The 14,649-nt window shown below is 38.2% G+C and overlaps 1 protein-coding gene across 1 annotated transcript in view; it reads left to right on the forward strand.

Moving 5' to 3' along the window:
* Window positions 1-14,649, forward strand: part of pde11a (phosphodiesterase 11a) — a 33,269-nt gene that overhangs the window by 2,764 nt on the left and 15,856 nt on the right. Inside the window, exons 3-10 of the mRNA XM_079357720.1 lie at window positions 6,246-6,335; window positions 6,955-7,095; window positions 7,265-7,329; window positions 8,874-9,006; window positions 9,993-10,068; window positions 12,991-13,058; window positions 13,248-13,340; window positions 14,262-14,312. Of these exons, the coding sequence (XP_079213846.1) occupies window positions 6,246-6,335; window positions 6,955-7,095; window positions 7,265-7,329; window positions 8,874-9,006; window positions 9,993-10,068; window positions 12,991-13,058; window positions 13,248-13,340; window positions 14,262-14,312 (717 nt within the window). The remainder of the gene's footprint in view (window positions 1-6,245; window positions 6,336-6,954; window positions 7,096-7,264; window positions 7,330-8,873; window positions 9,007-9,992; window positions 10,069-12,990; window positions 13,059-13,247; window positions 13,341-14,261; window positions 14,313-14,649) is intronic.

Raw genomic sequence — 14,649 nt, forward strand, 5'->3', positions numbered from 1 at the left:
TTACAATGATCAGTGTGATAACATTGTCACCATCACATAAGCATTAGCAGCATGTTCTCATTGGTTGACTAGGCAAACATAGTACATAGTAAGTGCAGAGAAACCCTGCACTTCAGAAGGACTACGTTTTAGTTAATTTATAAAAGTGCATCATATACTCCCTGTAAAGTTGAGAAAGCAAGTTTATGTCTTCAAATTTAAAATTGTCCTGATAACCACGTTAATGATCCTATGTGAAATTTTTCAAAAGATGTGTAGGAATCTCAAATCAGTTTCGTAAGATAACATCTGCTTCGGCCTTTCATTTTTGTTTCTTTTTACACTCTGAAGACTTTAGTTGTGTCACTGCAGTAAAAAAAAATCTATTAGAGTCCTGAAAAATTAATGCCATTTTCAGAATGTGTTTTATACTTATATAGCACAAACACATAGATCATTTCGATATGATTTATCCAGAGAAATCGTATTTCATTGGCCGTACTGTATGTTAGTCCCAAGCGGACTTTGGCCAGCTCTTTGATGACAGCTATTTAGATTTTATCAATGTCTACATTAGCTCAGTGTCTAAACAGATCAGTCAAGTTGGCAGTTATAACAATTGTCAGAGAACTTTGTAAATGAAAATGACCCACTATTATAATATGTCAAAACAGTAGGTGGGGGTGTTACATCTACAGATTCAGATAGTCCTCTTTTTGAGACTGAATGTTTATTTGAATTATTACTGTCATACAGAGGCAAAAGGAGCGTGTGTGTGTTCAGTCCTTTGGCACACTTGACTGAGTGGAGCAGTAAGGCAGTGACAAGCCCGTGACTTGTTCTCCTATCGCAGCTATGAGCCCCTGAAGGGGAGATGAAACATGAAAGCACAAAGCTAGCTATTGGACGATTAGATTTCATAGGAGAAAAAAAATTGTTGATTATGATATCTAAGTCAGATTTTCTCCATTTGACGCACTGCTGTTAAAGATGCATCTGTAGAATCCATCCATTGTTCATGATAGATGCATATCAGGCATTCTTTTGAGTCTTTCCCATGTTTTGAGTACTTTTCACATTGCATTAACGTCACACTAATGCCGGGGAAGGCTACAGCTGAATTAGTAATGAAATGCAATGCTAGCATCAGAGAGAACACAGTAAGCTCTCTGCACAGCACAGCTGCAGCTCTGCTTTCATAGAAGACCTTGTAATAAGAAAGCGATCATCCTTTTCAAACTATTATGATACTCTAATAGCTGTCATTACAGACTTATTAAAACACATGTTGTTCTCTACATATTGAGCCTTATAGCATATTTAAAGACATTATATGACTGGCTTTAAATCCCACGCAGCCTAAATTGTGCTGTGTCTACCCTGCAAGTTTGGAGTCCTTTGGGAAGCTTGGATAATGGTTCGACTCATATAATTTCATTGTCTAATTATCATCTATGAAGGAATATTGCTATAGAATTCATTTAAATGTAAAAGTTGACAACATTGTTTTAACTCTTAATCCTATTTTATTTTCTTGATTTTTCTTTCTCTTACTTTTTTATGTCTTCATTTAAATACATTTCACATGAATCGTCTATTCAGGTAGACCTTTTCATGAAATTCTTTGTCAGATCAGTGACTTCTTCTTTGTCAGTTTCCTTTGTTAATGTAGTGTAACACCTCAGTGAGTCTGTAGTCACATAACATTCCTTTCCCACTGCTGTGCAATATTGTATTAACAATTTTCACACAACCTAACAATATGAATTTACAAATAAAAAAACTACAAATTCTGCTTTGGGATACATGTTTTCAATTCATTCCTGCAAGATATGAGATTGAATCCAATTTAGAAAGTAAATTAAATGAAACTTGTTCCTCACAAATGTCTTCATGTAACAGCAAAATGTCCCAAAAATCATATACTTTATCGAAATTCCTCTACTGTGGGGTCACAAAATAAAGGCGCACTTAGCTGCTGTGCCTCCCAAAGAAACGCATAGAGACATGGAACAATGACTTACTGTTAAGTGTTATTGATTTTGTCACCCACATATACTGTTAGACATAATTAAGCCTTTGTTGTAAGAAATATCACGTTAAATATAATCATTTGGTTGAGGGTAAGTATGCAACTAGTAATCATTAAAACTGCAATTTGTATCTGTGGTATTACATTAGATAAGAAGAGGACCTAAAACTGTACCATAGGGGGAGTTGGAGATTCAAGGCTGCATGAAATTGTAAACTTCAAGAGGAAACTCAGAGGAAACATGAACATGAATCCATGTGGAACAACAGACAGCTAAATCATTAGCAGCATATTCTTATTTATTGACTTGGTTAGAGCCCTATCTCTGCATATCTGATGTGTCCATTTGTAAAAACAGTGAAACTGCACAATAATAAAAGGTTCTCAAGAAAACAGAGCGTGAAATAAAGAGTTAAGGCTGACCCTTTACAAACTTCTTCTCTGATTTTTTAGACAAACTATTACCAAAATGTAAACTATGATTTTATTCTAACTATGTAGTTAGAAAAAACAAAACTATTTTATAAACAGGTTTGACTGTTAATTTAACCAAAAAGTAAGTAATGAATGAAATTGTTACTGGAAAAAGCTCTTAGATCAGTTCCTGCCTTTATCTTTGAATTTAAGCCTTCTGATGCATACAATATAATACTATGTGAGATCATATTTTACTTCACTGTTTTTAACTGTTAAAAGTGGCTGCAAAAATCTAGAATTGATTGATTTCATGATTTGAATGTGAATGTAATCTTAATAAAACCTCAGAAAAGTCTAAAGTCACACCTAATGAGACTTTAATGAAACTAAGTTTTTCACACACACAAAAAAAAATCTTATATCTTTGTTTATTAAGGCTTGCGTTGTATCACCAGATACATGTGCTATTGTACAGAAATGAAATGTGTCTTTTTGGATGTTTTCATGAACGAATATTAAAGCTTCCCTCATTTCTCATGCTGAAATCATATATCTATCTGAGGAAAAATAAATACTAACAGGAACACAATCTGTCTTGTTGTTAATACACTGTTTAGTTGTTGTGACCTCCGTCTGCTCTTGGCTTCTTTCCAGGTACCTGCGAAGTAAATGTAGAACAATTTAATTATTTATGGGTAATGGCTATTGAGTAGCACTCCTGGTGTGCTCCTGTGTTGTTGGCTGTGTTCTATTTGTAACCATAGATTACAGGCAGCCAAGTCAATGCTTGGTTAGTAGGTAAGAAATTTAACCTGAAATCTTGTGATACAGCTTAACTACATCATTGACATTTTCTTTATCTATAATGTGTATTTACTACTTTCCTTCTATTTTAATATTTATGGTTATAATAATTAATAACTGTAATTTACTTTGTTGAGTTTCTTAGAGTCTACATTTTGGATGCTAATTTTGTGTTTCTAAAACTGTTCTGTGATTGGGTCTGTCCCATATGAAATTAGATAATGTGGTGAGCTTCCATTTATATAAAATCATCTCTTTGAACTCAACATGGGTGTCAGCATACAGCTCTATTATTCAAAAAAATTAGTCACAGTTATGGGGGTACAGTGTAAGAATCAGGTTAGGGGTTCGATGCCTAGCGAGTGTAGTCACATGTTGAAGTGTCTTTGGGCTGGATTCTAAACCCTGAGTTGCTCACACTGCTGCGTGAGCAATGTGTGAATGAGTCTGATAGACACCTCACACAGCCGGCTCTGCCATCAGTGTGTGAATGTGAAATATGTTTTAAAGAAGACTAGAAAAGCTCTTTGTCAAGTCCATTCTCCATATTCCTGTGGTAAATGAGGAAAGGACAGATTGGGGCTGCAGTTTCTCTGAGCTTGCCTCTTATGACAATCCAGTTGTGGAAATGGGAGTCATTGGGGTTAGAGAAACAGACTGTCCCTAGGGCCTGGGCCACTTAGTTTCATTATTAAAACACTCTTTACTGGTCAGTCCACAGGTCTCTAGGCAAAAACGTCTTGTTTGTAATGCAACCTTGTATAATGGCCTGCCTGACAGAATGTAATTAGAGAGAGCTGTGCTTTCCTTGGGTTCCACTGGCAGATCCATAGCTAGATCCCTGAAGTCCTGCTCGCTAATGAATCCGCTCCTGCTGGGCTATTGATGGCCACTGTCTTTCTGCAGGACAATTATAAGAAAATACCAGAGGACAGCTGAAATCGCATCATGTATGAGCCAGCATCATCTGTTTTCAGTCTTTGAAAAACAATAGCATGAGGCGCTTGATTGTGTATAATGACTGGATGAAGTGCATGATGTTGATTTACTCATTAGCATGACAGAGTCACATTTCATATCACATGATGATTAAACATTCTTTCAGCATGATGCTAAAAGTATCATGTGCAGGTTGGCTGAGCACAAGACTTGGGATGTTTTTGCTTTTACTGTGTACATAAGACACATGCTATATTTAGCCGTGGTCCTCTAAAACACCACACACAATGAAAAAAAACAGTGCAACACATACATTTCAATTATTGTTTCTATCTTTTCTATACGATCTGGTCTATAAGTTATAGCATTTTTTCCCCCTTTTTATTCTAATAAATATTCCCTCCCTGCAGCCCTTGTATGTGTATATTTCCTTGGTATTTTGCTCCTTGGTTACTGAAGTCAATTTTAAGTATAACCTTTAATTTGTTGCTTTGTCAACATGCTCTTTAGATTAAGATCGCCGTACCACCTCTGATTTATAGTCTGCTAAATTAAAGCTTTGTGACTAAAACTGTCAACCAGTTTGATTGTGGAGAGAAACTGTAGCAATTAGAGCATGCTGCTCAACATTTTCTTCTCTGTGATGCCATTTTTAGGTCTCCAGTAACAGAACTCCCTGTAATTGGAGTCAAGTTGTGCTCTGACTTTATGAATCAATCGCAAGAGCCTGGGAGAAGATCCCAATGTAAAGTACAAGTCGTGTTTGTTTATAAACAAACATATAGTGGGGTCATCCATTCTTGCACATCTGTAAAGTGCATACCAAATATCGTTGTAGTTGGGGCAACCTTCCTCATTATCCTGACAGCACTACAAGAATCTGTTCTTGATACGTTCATTCGCGGCTGAGGAGTAACTGATACACTCTGTTTCTGAAAGGTAAAACAGATATCCCTGTATCAGCGTCCACAGCTGAGTAACTTCCCATTCATGTATTGTTGTTGTGTCCCTGCCCTCAGGTCACACTGGAGGCTGGTAAATATCAGTGGGTGTGTCGTACTGATTGTGTTGTTTACACAGCGGCCAGATGCTATAGTTAGATAACCATACAAACAGGCGGAGTAAGGAAGGGCCCGACCAAAATTGTGTTGATTCTATGTTAACAGGGCTAAGTGTCTTTTCGATAGGGTGGCATTGTTGAGTGATTGTAGTCACGTTGAATTCATCCTATGTGTTTACATCCAAGCTGAACAGCAGTGCAAGCAAGCCACCTCTCTGCTTCCTCCTAGCGCGTTCTTGCATATTGATGTTCATTATGAATCAACAAGGGTGAGGAAGGAAGGAAAATGCAGTTCGATTACAAACTAGTATGGCGTTGATTCATATTAACTACAGCCATTTGGCCACATCAAGTGATCACATTATTAATGTGAAGAAAATATGAATTAATTAAGGAACTTTATTTTATCAGCCCAAGGCCTCATACGGCAGACTAATTAGTCAACTGGTAATGTGTCAGTTGAATTGATTTTTTTTTTTTCTCCTGGCAAGTAATGATGGCAATAGAGGGCTGTTTCTTCTCTCTTTTAAATTCCAAACATATTTTTTTATTGGATGAAAATATTTTTTGTTTTCTTTCCGGAGCCGCAGTCGAGTCTTTCCAACCAGTGAGTGTTTCTTAAAAAAAATAATATAAACATGTTGTACCCCTGGTGTCCAACGTATGTGTTCACAGAACGTTTGCAAAGCTGCGGGGGGTTTTTTCGATCAACTTACATGTCTTCTACTTCATTCTTATTACAAATCTCTTGTACCTGTTTTTTACTTTCTGTAAAAAAGGGCTGTGTTAGATGTTGAACTAAATGTAGATTTTGATGGGTACCCTCTCCTTAAACCCAATTGTTCATGATATTAGTGGCAGCTATAAAGATATTAATAAAACACTTTTTTTCAGTTTAAAATAAATGTAATTAAAAACAGTAAGGAAATCCCATCTTTGATAAATATCCATGCTTTTCATGAATGTGAGTCTCTTGATAGAACTCATTTTAATAAGTCGGTTGTATGTCCACAGGTGCTGCAGATGTACCTGCCTTTCTGTGGTATTGCGATCTCCAACGCCCAACTCTTCGCCGCCTCAAGGAAGGAGTATGACAGGAGTCGGGTAAGGCCTGCAGGGTCGACTAGGAGAATAACCCCCACCCACCCATACCTAGGATCAGCATTACTTCCTCCCCCCGATGCTGACATGGAGGCTGAGTATTGATCAGCATCAGCCCACTTGCTGCCACTGCAGTGGGGATCACAGAGCAGCATGCAGCCCTGCATGGACACTTTCTCTGGTTGTGTTGTGGGGGATGGGACTGTTTCCAGATCAGGACCCAGCCCAGGATCTAAATCTCCCAGGGAGTGTTAAGAGGTGCACTAATTCATGTCACACATTGATCTGTGATGGAAGAGAACATAATGAGAACACAGCTGAGTGGATAGATGAGAGAAATGAGGAGAGCTCCCTTTACACCATATGATTTTTATGTGTTTGTGTATTAAATTGGATTGGCACTGTCGAAGATAAAGGGCCTAATTAACTTTTATTGGAGAAACTCATCATGTTATATCATCCTGGTGCTTTGTGGGTTAAGGATTATAGTGGAAAAAAAAATCAAAGAACAGCTGAGCAAGGCATAACATCTTTATTGAAAGGTTGTCTGTGTTACCTGCTGACAGATTTCAGTTCAGATTAAACAGAATAAGTGGCATCTTTTTTTCTCAATGCTGTTCAGGCACTCTTGGAGGTAGTCAATGACCTGTTTGAGGAGCAGACTGACCTGGAGAAGATTGTCAGGAAAATCATGCACCGTGCCCAGACATTGCTAAAGTGTGAGCGCTGCTCTGTTCAGTTGCTGGAGGACATTGAATCACCGGTACTCTTTTTTTTTTTTTTCTTCCTCTGCTATCCGTCTGAAAGTTTGTTTGTGTGTGCATTTCGTTCTTTCTACTGGTCTCAATTTATCATCCATTAATACTCTGCAACTCTCTGCAATTTTATCCAAAAGCTGTAAGGATTTCTCCTTTCCTTTTTAAATCTCTCAGGTGGTGAAGTTCACCAAGTCCTTTGAGCTCCTGTCCCCTAAGTGTAGTGCGGACACAGAAAGCAGGTATGCACAGTGTTTCTGTGATAGTAATCTGTGTAGCTTTTTCTTTCCTTTTTTTTCTCCACTTCTCATACCAGCAACCTTTTCACTAAATAGTCACATTTGCACCATCTGCCCTTGGCTCCACAGCACCTTTATCTTCTGTGCCGAGTCTTGTTTGAATTTGTAAAGCTTCCATCAAGGACAGAAAATAAGGGGAGTATAAAATTGAATATTCTGTAGTGCTGTGGGAGTAATATGCGGATTGTGAATAGAAGGCATACTGTAGGAGCCCCGCTTAATTGGGTTTAGCTGCTTCTCTCCACTGCTAGGCACGGCTGAGTGGAGAAACAGAGGCTTAATATTGTGTGGGATGTTTATGGATGAAAACCAACACTGAAAGGAAGGGAAATTATCCCCTGAGTCCTGCACTTGCCATAACTGATATGGTCACTTCAAGGCAGTTGTACAAAAAAAAAAAAACAGCAACAGCAATTTAAGAAAACTGTATTTTAACATAAAATACAGATAACAAGAAATAAGTAGCAAACAAAGGACTTGACTGGCCATAAGAGTTTCCCCCTCTTAATATATTTAGCGCCAGATATTCAATACAAAGCCAACTGTTATTTTTGAAAAAAATTACTCAATTCAGTCAAAGCTGAAAAGACAAACATACAGTATCTTTGTGATCACACTAGTCTTTCAAAGGCTTCGCGTTTGAATACCAAGGGCTGCTGCTGTGTACAATATATGTGTGTAATTAAGTGCATACATTAGGTGTCAAAAGGCAAGCTAACTAGGATTTCTTATGTGCTGTACAATCTCAAGCCGCCCCCATGGGGAGGATGATGCTGAGCGAGTGTACAGTGCTGCTGCTGGTGTGTCTGTGGCAGCTAAACGACTGACTTGAGACAAGAGAGGTGAGAAAGAGAGCAGGAAAGTAAAAAGAGAGTATAACGTCTTGCCATCACACCGATAAGGTCTACTCCCTACTGGGCAATGAGTTTTCACATCCTCACGCAGCTGTATCAATAGATCAGAGGCATTTCAAAGATCTGGTCTTTATTCTTATCCTGAGCCACAGTGAACGTTTACCTTGCTGCGCTTCAAAGTACAAAGCAGCAGCAGCTCCCTGCAATAAATATGAATGGGAAGTCTGTGCAGCTATGCAGGTGTTTCTGTGGCTCAGTGTGGGGGCGTTTGGCAATGAGGAAGACAAACGCACAATTAACTTTTCATGGTTCCATAAACTGCAGGAGAAGCTTACTGATACAAACTGTTTGAGAAGTTCATTAAATTTGCGTCCATGTAAAAGAGCATCCTCATGGTGAAATAAAAGCTTCCAGCTTAGTTGTGAAATAGGATGAAACATCTTTAAATTAAATCCAATAATGAATACTGTACATGTTCATGATGACAAAATAATCGACGAAAGGAGGGTTAGATTTCTTTCTTTTTCCAACCACCTCCCCCCCAAAAAACAAAACAAACAAACACAAGTGGACAAATTCGGCCCAGTGCTGTTTCTCCTATTACTTTCATCTCCCTTTATTTTCTAACCTTAGTTTCAAAGACAGTATGGAGAAATCCTCCTACTCGGACTGGCTCATCAACAACAGCATTGCAGAGCTGGTTGCATCCACAGGACTACCCGTGAACATCAGTGATGCCTATCAGGATCCTCGCTTTGATGCTGAGGTAAACACGCAGTAAATCACCCTTCAACTTCATGCTTCTCCGTGTGAAAGGATCTCTGATAAAGAAAACCTGTATGCCAGTATGTCAAATGTTTAGTGTGTTGTCGTGTGGGCATTTAAACCTCTACTGGAAGTTCACATGTTAATGTCATATATGAGTCAATGAAGTCATATGGGATTTATTAAGGGCTGGGAAAGCATCGGGGAGCAATCCTATTTGATCAAGACATTTTTTGATGAGGAGACTCGATGTCAAACATTTCCTACTGAGCTATTTATCAGCTCATGTTCCTTTGTACATTACATTCAATGTGGTCTCATGACATGTAACACTTACTAATTGGATCTTGAGCACTAATGACCATGAGGACAAGGGGTCTGATGATGGCACAAGGATTACAATGCAGATTGTCTTCAGGACCACACATGAAGCCTGGTCCCATTTTGAAACATACAAATCATTTGTTTTTCAACCATATTTTTCGATCTGTCAATTGTTCTGTTGGATAAAAGACCCATGAAGGGACAACTGCAGCAGGAGGTGCTGATGCTGCTTAGATCCAAACAGAATCACTCAGCAGCTAGCATGGCAGTCAACTGCATCGTTCTGCAAGCTGTAAAAGTTCTGTTTGGATGACTATTAAAGGCTTTCACTGAAGTTAAGGATACTTACTTTAACCTCTTTATTAGAATCACGTACTTATCCACTCTTCTCTAAATGCTTAACTTTGATTGAAGTATTGAATATGCGGATGAGAAAAGAGCCAAACCATGTAATTTTTTGACTAATCGGGCAGCCTTTATTTTTTATTATTGAACTATTTGTTCACTCAATAACATGTCAGAAAAATGTGTTTTAAGTCCATTGTAATATTCTAAAGCAGAAGGTGTAACATGACAAGGTGTAAGTTTCAAAAGACATGTTTCTTGTAAAGCTGCTCATCCTCCCCTCACAACATACTGTACTTAAACTCTCGCTCGTTTCAGGCAGACCAGTTCTCGGACTTCCACATCCGCTCTGTACTTTGTGTGCCCATATGGAACAGCAACCACCAAATCATTGGTAAGTCCACAAAAAGAGCTTCATTTTCTCTGATAGTACGACTTAGTTATAGATAGTTATGACTTTGTTTGATATGCCACATCATATGCATATAAAATGTTATCACAGTTAGACACATATACATGTATGTCATTGTTTTTTCTGGCATTTGTTTTTGTCAGACAGGACAGGCGAAGAGAGAAAGAAAATGTGTGGCGGAGAGAGTAGGGGTAGACGTGCATAAACAAAAAACATGTCCAGGAGTCAACCTTGTGACTGACCCATTAAGGACGGTGGGTGGGAATCGTCAGTCAGCTCACGATTCGATTACGATTCAGAGGATCACGATACGATAATCATACGATTCTCAGTGCGTCACGATGCATTGCGATGTTTCTCAATTTTTTATCTTTATACATGGTTTATTTTTACACATAATTACAAATAGTCAGGTGAATTTAAACCCTTTTAAACAAAATATCTTCTACAAATAAATCCTACAAACAGCTGCCCCTTGCAAAAATGTCATATCCTTTTTCAAAGTCCTCCTGATAAGACTGAACAAGAGCATACTCAAAAATAGTTTCTCGGCTGCAGCTGCTCTCCCATTTCGATCTCAAATCGAATCTTTCAAGAAAGCATCGCGATGCATCGTAGAATCGATTATTTTTCCCACTACTAGTATATGGATTTACTGCGTAATCGACAAAGCTAAACTGGTAGCCCATATGTAAACGTCCAATTAAAAGCATGGATATTACTATGTTGCTGGCCCTGCACTGTTGCTGGATGGATTTCCAAGAGATTTGGGAGCACAGTTACTAAACAATAAGAGCAATGTTGATGTCAGTTCAATGATGTCAGCGGATAAGGCCTTGTTTGTGGTCATCGTTTATTCCAACTATCTTGGAGTTTGAAGTCGGTCTTGTTGCAGTTCTGTCTGTTTTTACCACACTAAATACATTTGAGGGATTTCTTTATGGACCGTGCTTTTTAAACACGGGGACTGTTTTTTTTAAATAAGGAAATTCCCTTTAAAATAAGTTGGCACAAACTTGAAAGAATACAACTATCTCCACATCTCTAATCATAAACCATTAATGATGTATTCGAGTGCAATAAAAGACTAAAGCTTAAACAATGTCAAAAAGAGGGCAAAAATAAAACACAGATGTGTCCTCATACTTTTCACCATATACTGCGTTTACGGATCGGATATGCAGATTACAAATCCTAACATGATGCAGCACACGTGTGCATGTCAGACTCTTTTGCTTTATTCTGGACAATAATGGAGAGGAGAGCTGAGGCTGCATCTGTGTGTTTTTCTCCTTACTGCACTGTAAGTCCACACTTAGAGATGGAGTTCCCTTTTTCTGGCTGTGTGTTACGTGATTGTGAATCAGCCCCGGGCCCCAACACCACACTGACACTCTGATAAATCATTGATCTCTCTTCTGGTTTTTAGCGCTGGATATTGCAGGGAGGAGCAATGATAGCAGCTCCACTTGGTCCACTGAGATCTGACGCAGGAAGTCATTAGTTTTATTCGAGTGCAAAGTGATCAGCATTTCTATTGCAGATGGTTGGTTAAGACCTGTGTGTCTGTGTGTGTGTGTGTGTGTGTGTGTGTGTGTGTGTGTGTGTGTGTGTGTGGGAAGGATGAGGCAGGAGAACGGAGAATGAGGGGAGAAAGAAATGTAGCGTGTGTGGGTGGCACCTGAGGATCAGGAGAGGAAAACTATTATCCAAACAAAGCAGCAGGAGATGAAATTCTCAAATCAAGGATGCATTAAGTCAACATGAACGTCCTTTTGTCATTTTCCGAGGTTACAGACATCTCTGTCAGGATGTATCCTCAGAAATGAAGTTGTGACAACAATGGTTATGAGGTTTAATGCTAGCACATTCTCTTTCAATACACCATAAATCTTGCTTTGTGAAAGACAGACTGGTGTACAGTGTGTTTAAGGATGACTATTTATGAAATTATTTAGCGGTATAAAATACTGGCTTTGCTTGCATGCCTGCAATCTATTTTAGAACTGACGATTTGGGTTCAGAGAAAGGTGACTTATAGCAAACTTTAGTACCATTCCTCATAATTGCATTAAGACATTATGTGTCAGAGTTACATATTGCTCCTTTAAAGTTCATGTGGTGGCCACACCAGGCTCAGAACAGTTCTTTAGTTTGTTCATTTTTGGGCCCATCTATGCAGCCACTCATCTCAATTAATTTAAATTACACAAGCAGCAATAACTGATATAAGAAGCCATCGTCTTTGTCTTTTTGATTTAATAACCCAATGAAAACATTTTTTCCCCCTCTAGCTTCGGTACTGCAACCTGTTTAGCCTCTATGGGTTTCCTGCTACACATTAAATTAAAACAGCACGTTGGCAGGTTTGATTGGCCTCTTAGAGATAAGTCAAATTGCTAATGTGTTGTTTAATTGCTTTTTTATAATTTCTAAGTAACAATAAGGTCAGTCTCTTTAAATTAAATGTTTACGCCTTATCAACATAGCGTTGCTCTGTTTTTAATTACATGATGAGTGAAGCCATCTAAATAGGCAACACTGTTGTCAAATAAAGAAAGGCATTACTCCTGCAACAACAGGGTGGACAATTACTGGATAAGATAGTGTTAATTAAATGCTTATTCACCAGTGCTACATTTTTGGTGATTTAGTGTAACTATGCCTGGATACACATTTTTTTCAGTTTACTCAAGATATCACAAATTATAATGGCCTGGTGTACCGCTATTTCTTCTGTCTTGTGCCTAATATACAGTACGTGTATAATGTAATGCTTTTCAGTGATAGGGAATGTGTGGGTTTGATCCTCTTTTAATTGCAGGCAGGTTATGTGAAGCCTCGCTAATATCAAGCTTAAAATATTCATCTTTATTGAGAGCATCAACTGACTTTGTGTAACAGGTGTTGCCCAAGTGCTGAACAGGCTCGATGGGAAACCATTCGATGATGCAGACCAGCGTCTCTTTGAGGTGCTCCACTTGATTCTTTGTCTCTTTCTGCTTTTCCCCTCTGGGAGTAATGAAATATAATTTTTTTTTTTTTTTTTTAAAAAGGAAATTAAACAATTTATTCAATCATGTTGTATTTTTCAAACATATTGATGGCTTAAAGTGTATTGTTTTTACTGAGTATGTCTGTTTTATTCCTTATTATTTTAGGCATTTGTGATCTTTTGCGGGCTCGGCATCAACAACACTATCATGTACGACCAGGTGAAGAAGTCTTGGGCCAAGCAGTCTGTAGCTTTAGATGTAAGCACAAAACGTTGGATTACATGATTTAACTTCAACTTAACAAAAACCTTTTCAAAGGATTGATTTGTGCTCTGCATTAGTTTCTTTTTGTCATTGTTTGTAAGTTCATGTTTTCTCTTTCTTTTACCCCATTAGCTATAATTGGGTCTTAATTTTTATTTTTATTGAACATACAGTATTTTCTGAGCTGAAACATTTACCCAGAAGTCAGTGAAATTCACCACTGCTCAACGGCACATATATAAACCTTTCTTACTTACTCTCTCTCAGGCGCCTTTTTGCTTGGCTCTCTTTTTTTTTTTAGACTCATATTTCCACAAGAATCTACGCATGAAAGAAATGCTGATCTCTCTTTGCAGATAACCTTCTCACAAAGGTTTTATTGAGAATTAATGAGAGGCAGTGAAAAGCAATCCCTCATCTGCCCTGCAGTATGCAGCCATTCAGCACAAGTCAGCCTTTACAGTTTGTCCTTAGATTACAATGGTTTTTTTTAGGTGCATTATAGTAGTTAGGACGGCTCTTTTTTACAATAGGGGAAGCCGAGAGGAGAGACAGAGAGTGAGCATTTAAAGGAGAGGAACAGAATGAACTCATATGTAGATGTATTGCTTCTGGCAGCACTGAATAAACATGAGCATTTATGATCAAATAAGCATCTGCAGGTCTGTGCAAGGTATTTCTCTCAGGAAATGAAGGGAACATAGCGATGGAATCAGGGCTGACATCGCTGCTCTTGTAGACTGTTCTAGAGACCAGGGTCGACTTGCTCATAAAGACGAAGATCCACTGTACCGCTGTTAAGGTTTCGTGCACTATTTTCCAGTCACAGTCAAGGTTTTTCTTCTGCTCAAGACATGGAGGTTATTTTAATGGTTTGAAATATACAATGCATGACTTGATGTCATTATTTTGCAGGTGCTGTCTTACCATGCTACTTGTTCGAAAACGGAAGTTGACAAATTCAAGGTAACTGATGATAAGTTTTCTTTATTACACGTTCTGCTTTACTCTTTTTCTCTGTCAACTCTAACCAGGGGTTAAATAAGTATTTTATGGGGCTGTCATGAAACGTGGATACTTTTGACGAAACAGTTGTAATATTTTGCAAACATACAGCAGATACCACCCGATACATCAAATGCAGGTTTTCCCCATGTGTGATCATCAGGTTGGTTTATTACCTGCACCTGTTGGTGCCATAATAAAACTTGTATTGTTTTCTACTTGTGTAGAGGCATTCCTTCAAGCAGAGGCTTAATACTGAGTTCAAAAGAGGAAAACAACAAAATTAAAGGCTCATTCT

The sequence above is a fragment of the Symphodus melops genome (genome assembly GCF_947650265.1).
Source record: "Symphodus melops genome assembly, chromosome: 12".
Taxonomy (NCBI): domain Eukaryota; kingdom Metazoa; phylum Chordata; class Actinopteri; order Labriformes; family Labridae; genus Symphodus; species Symphodus melops.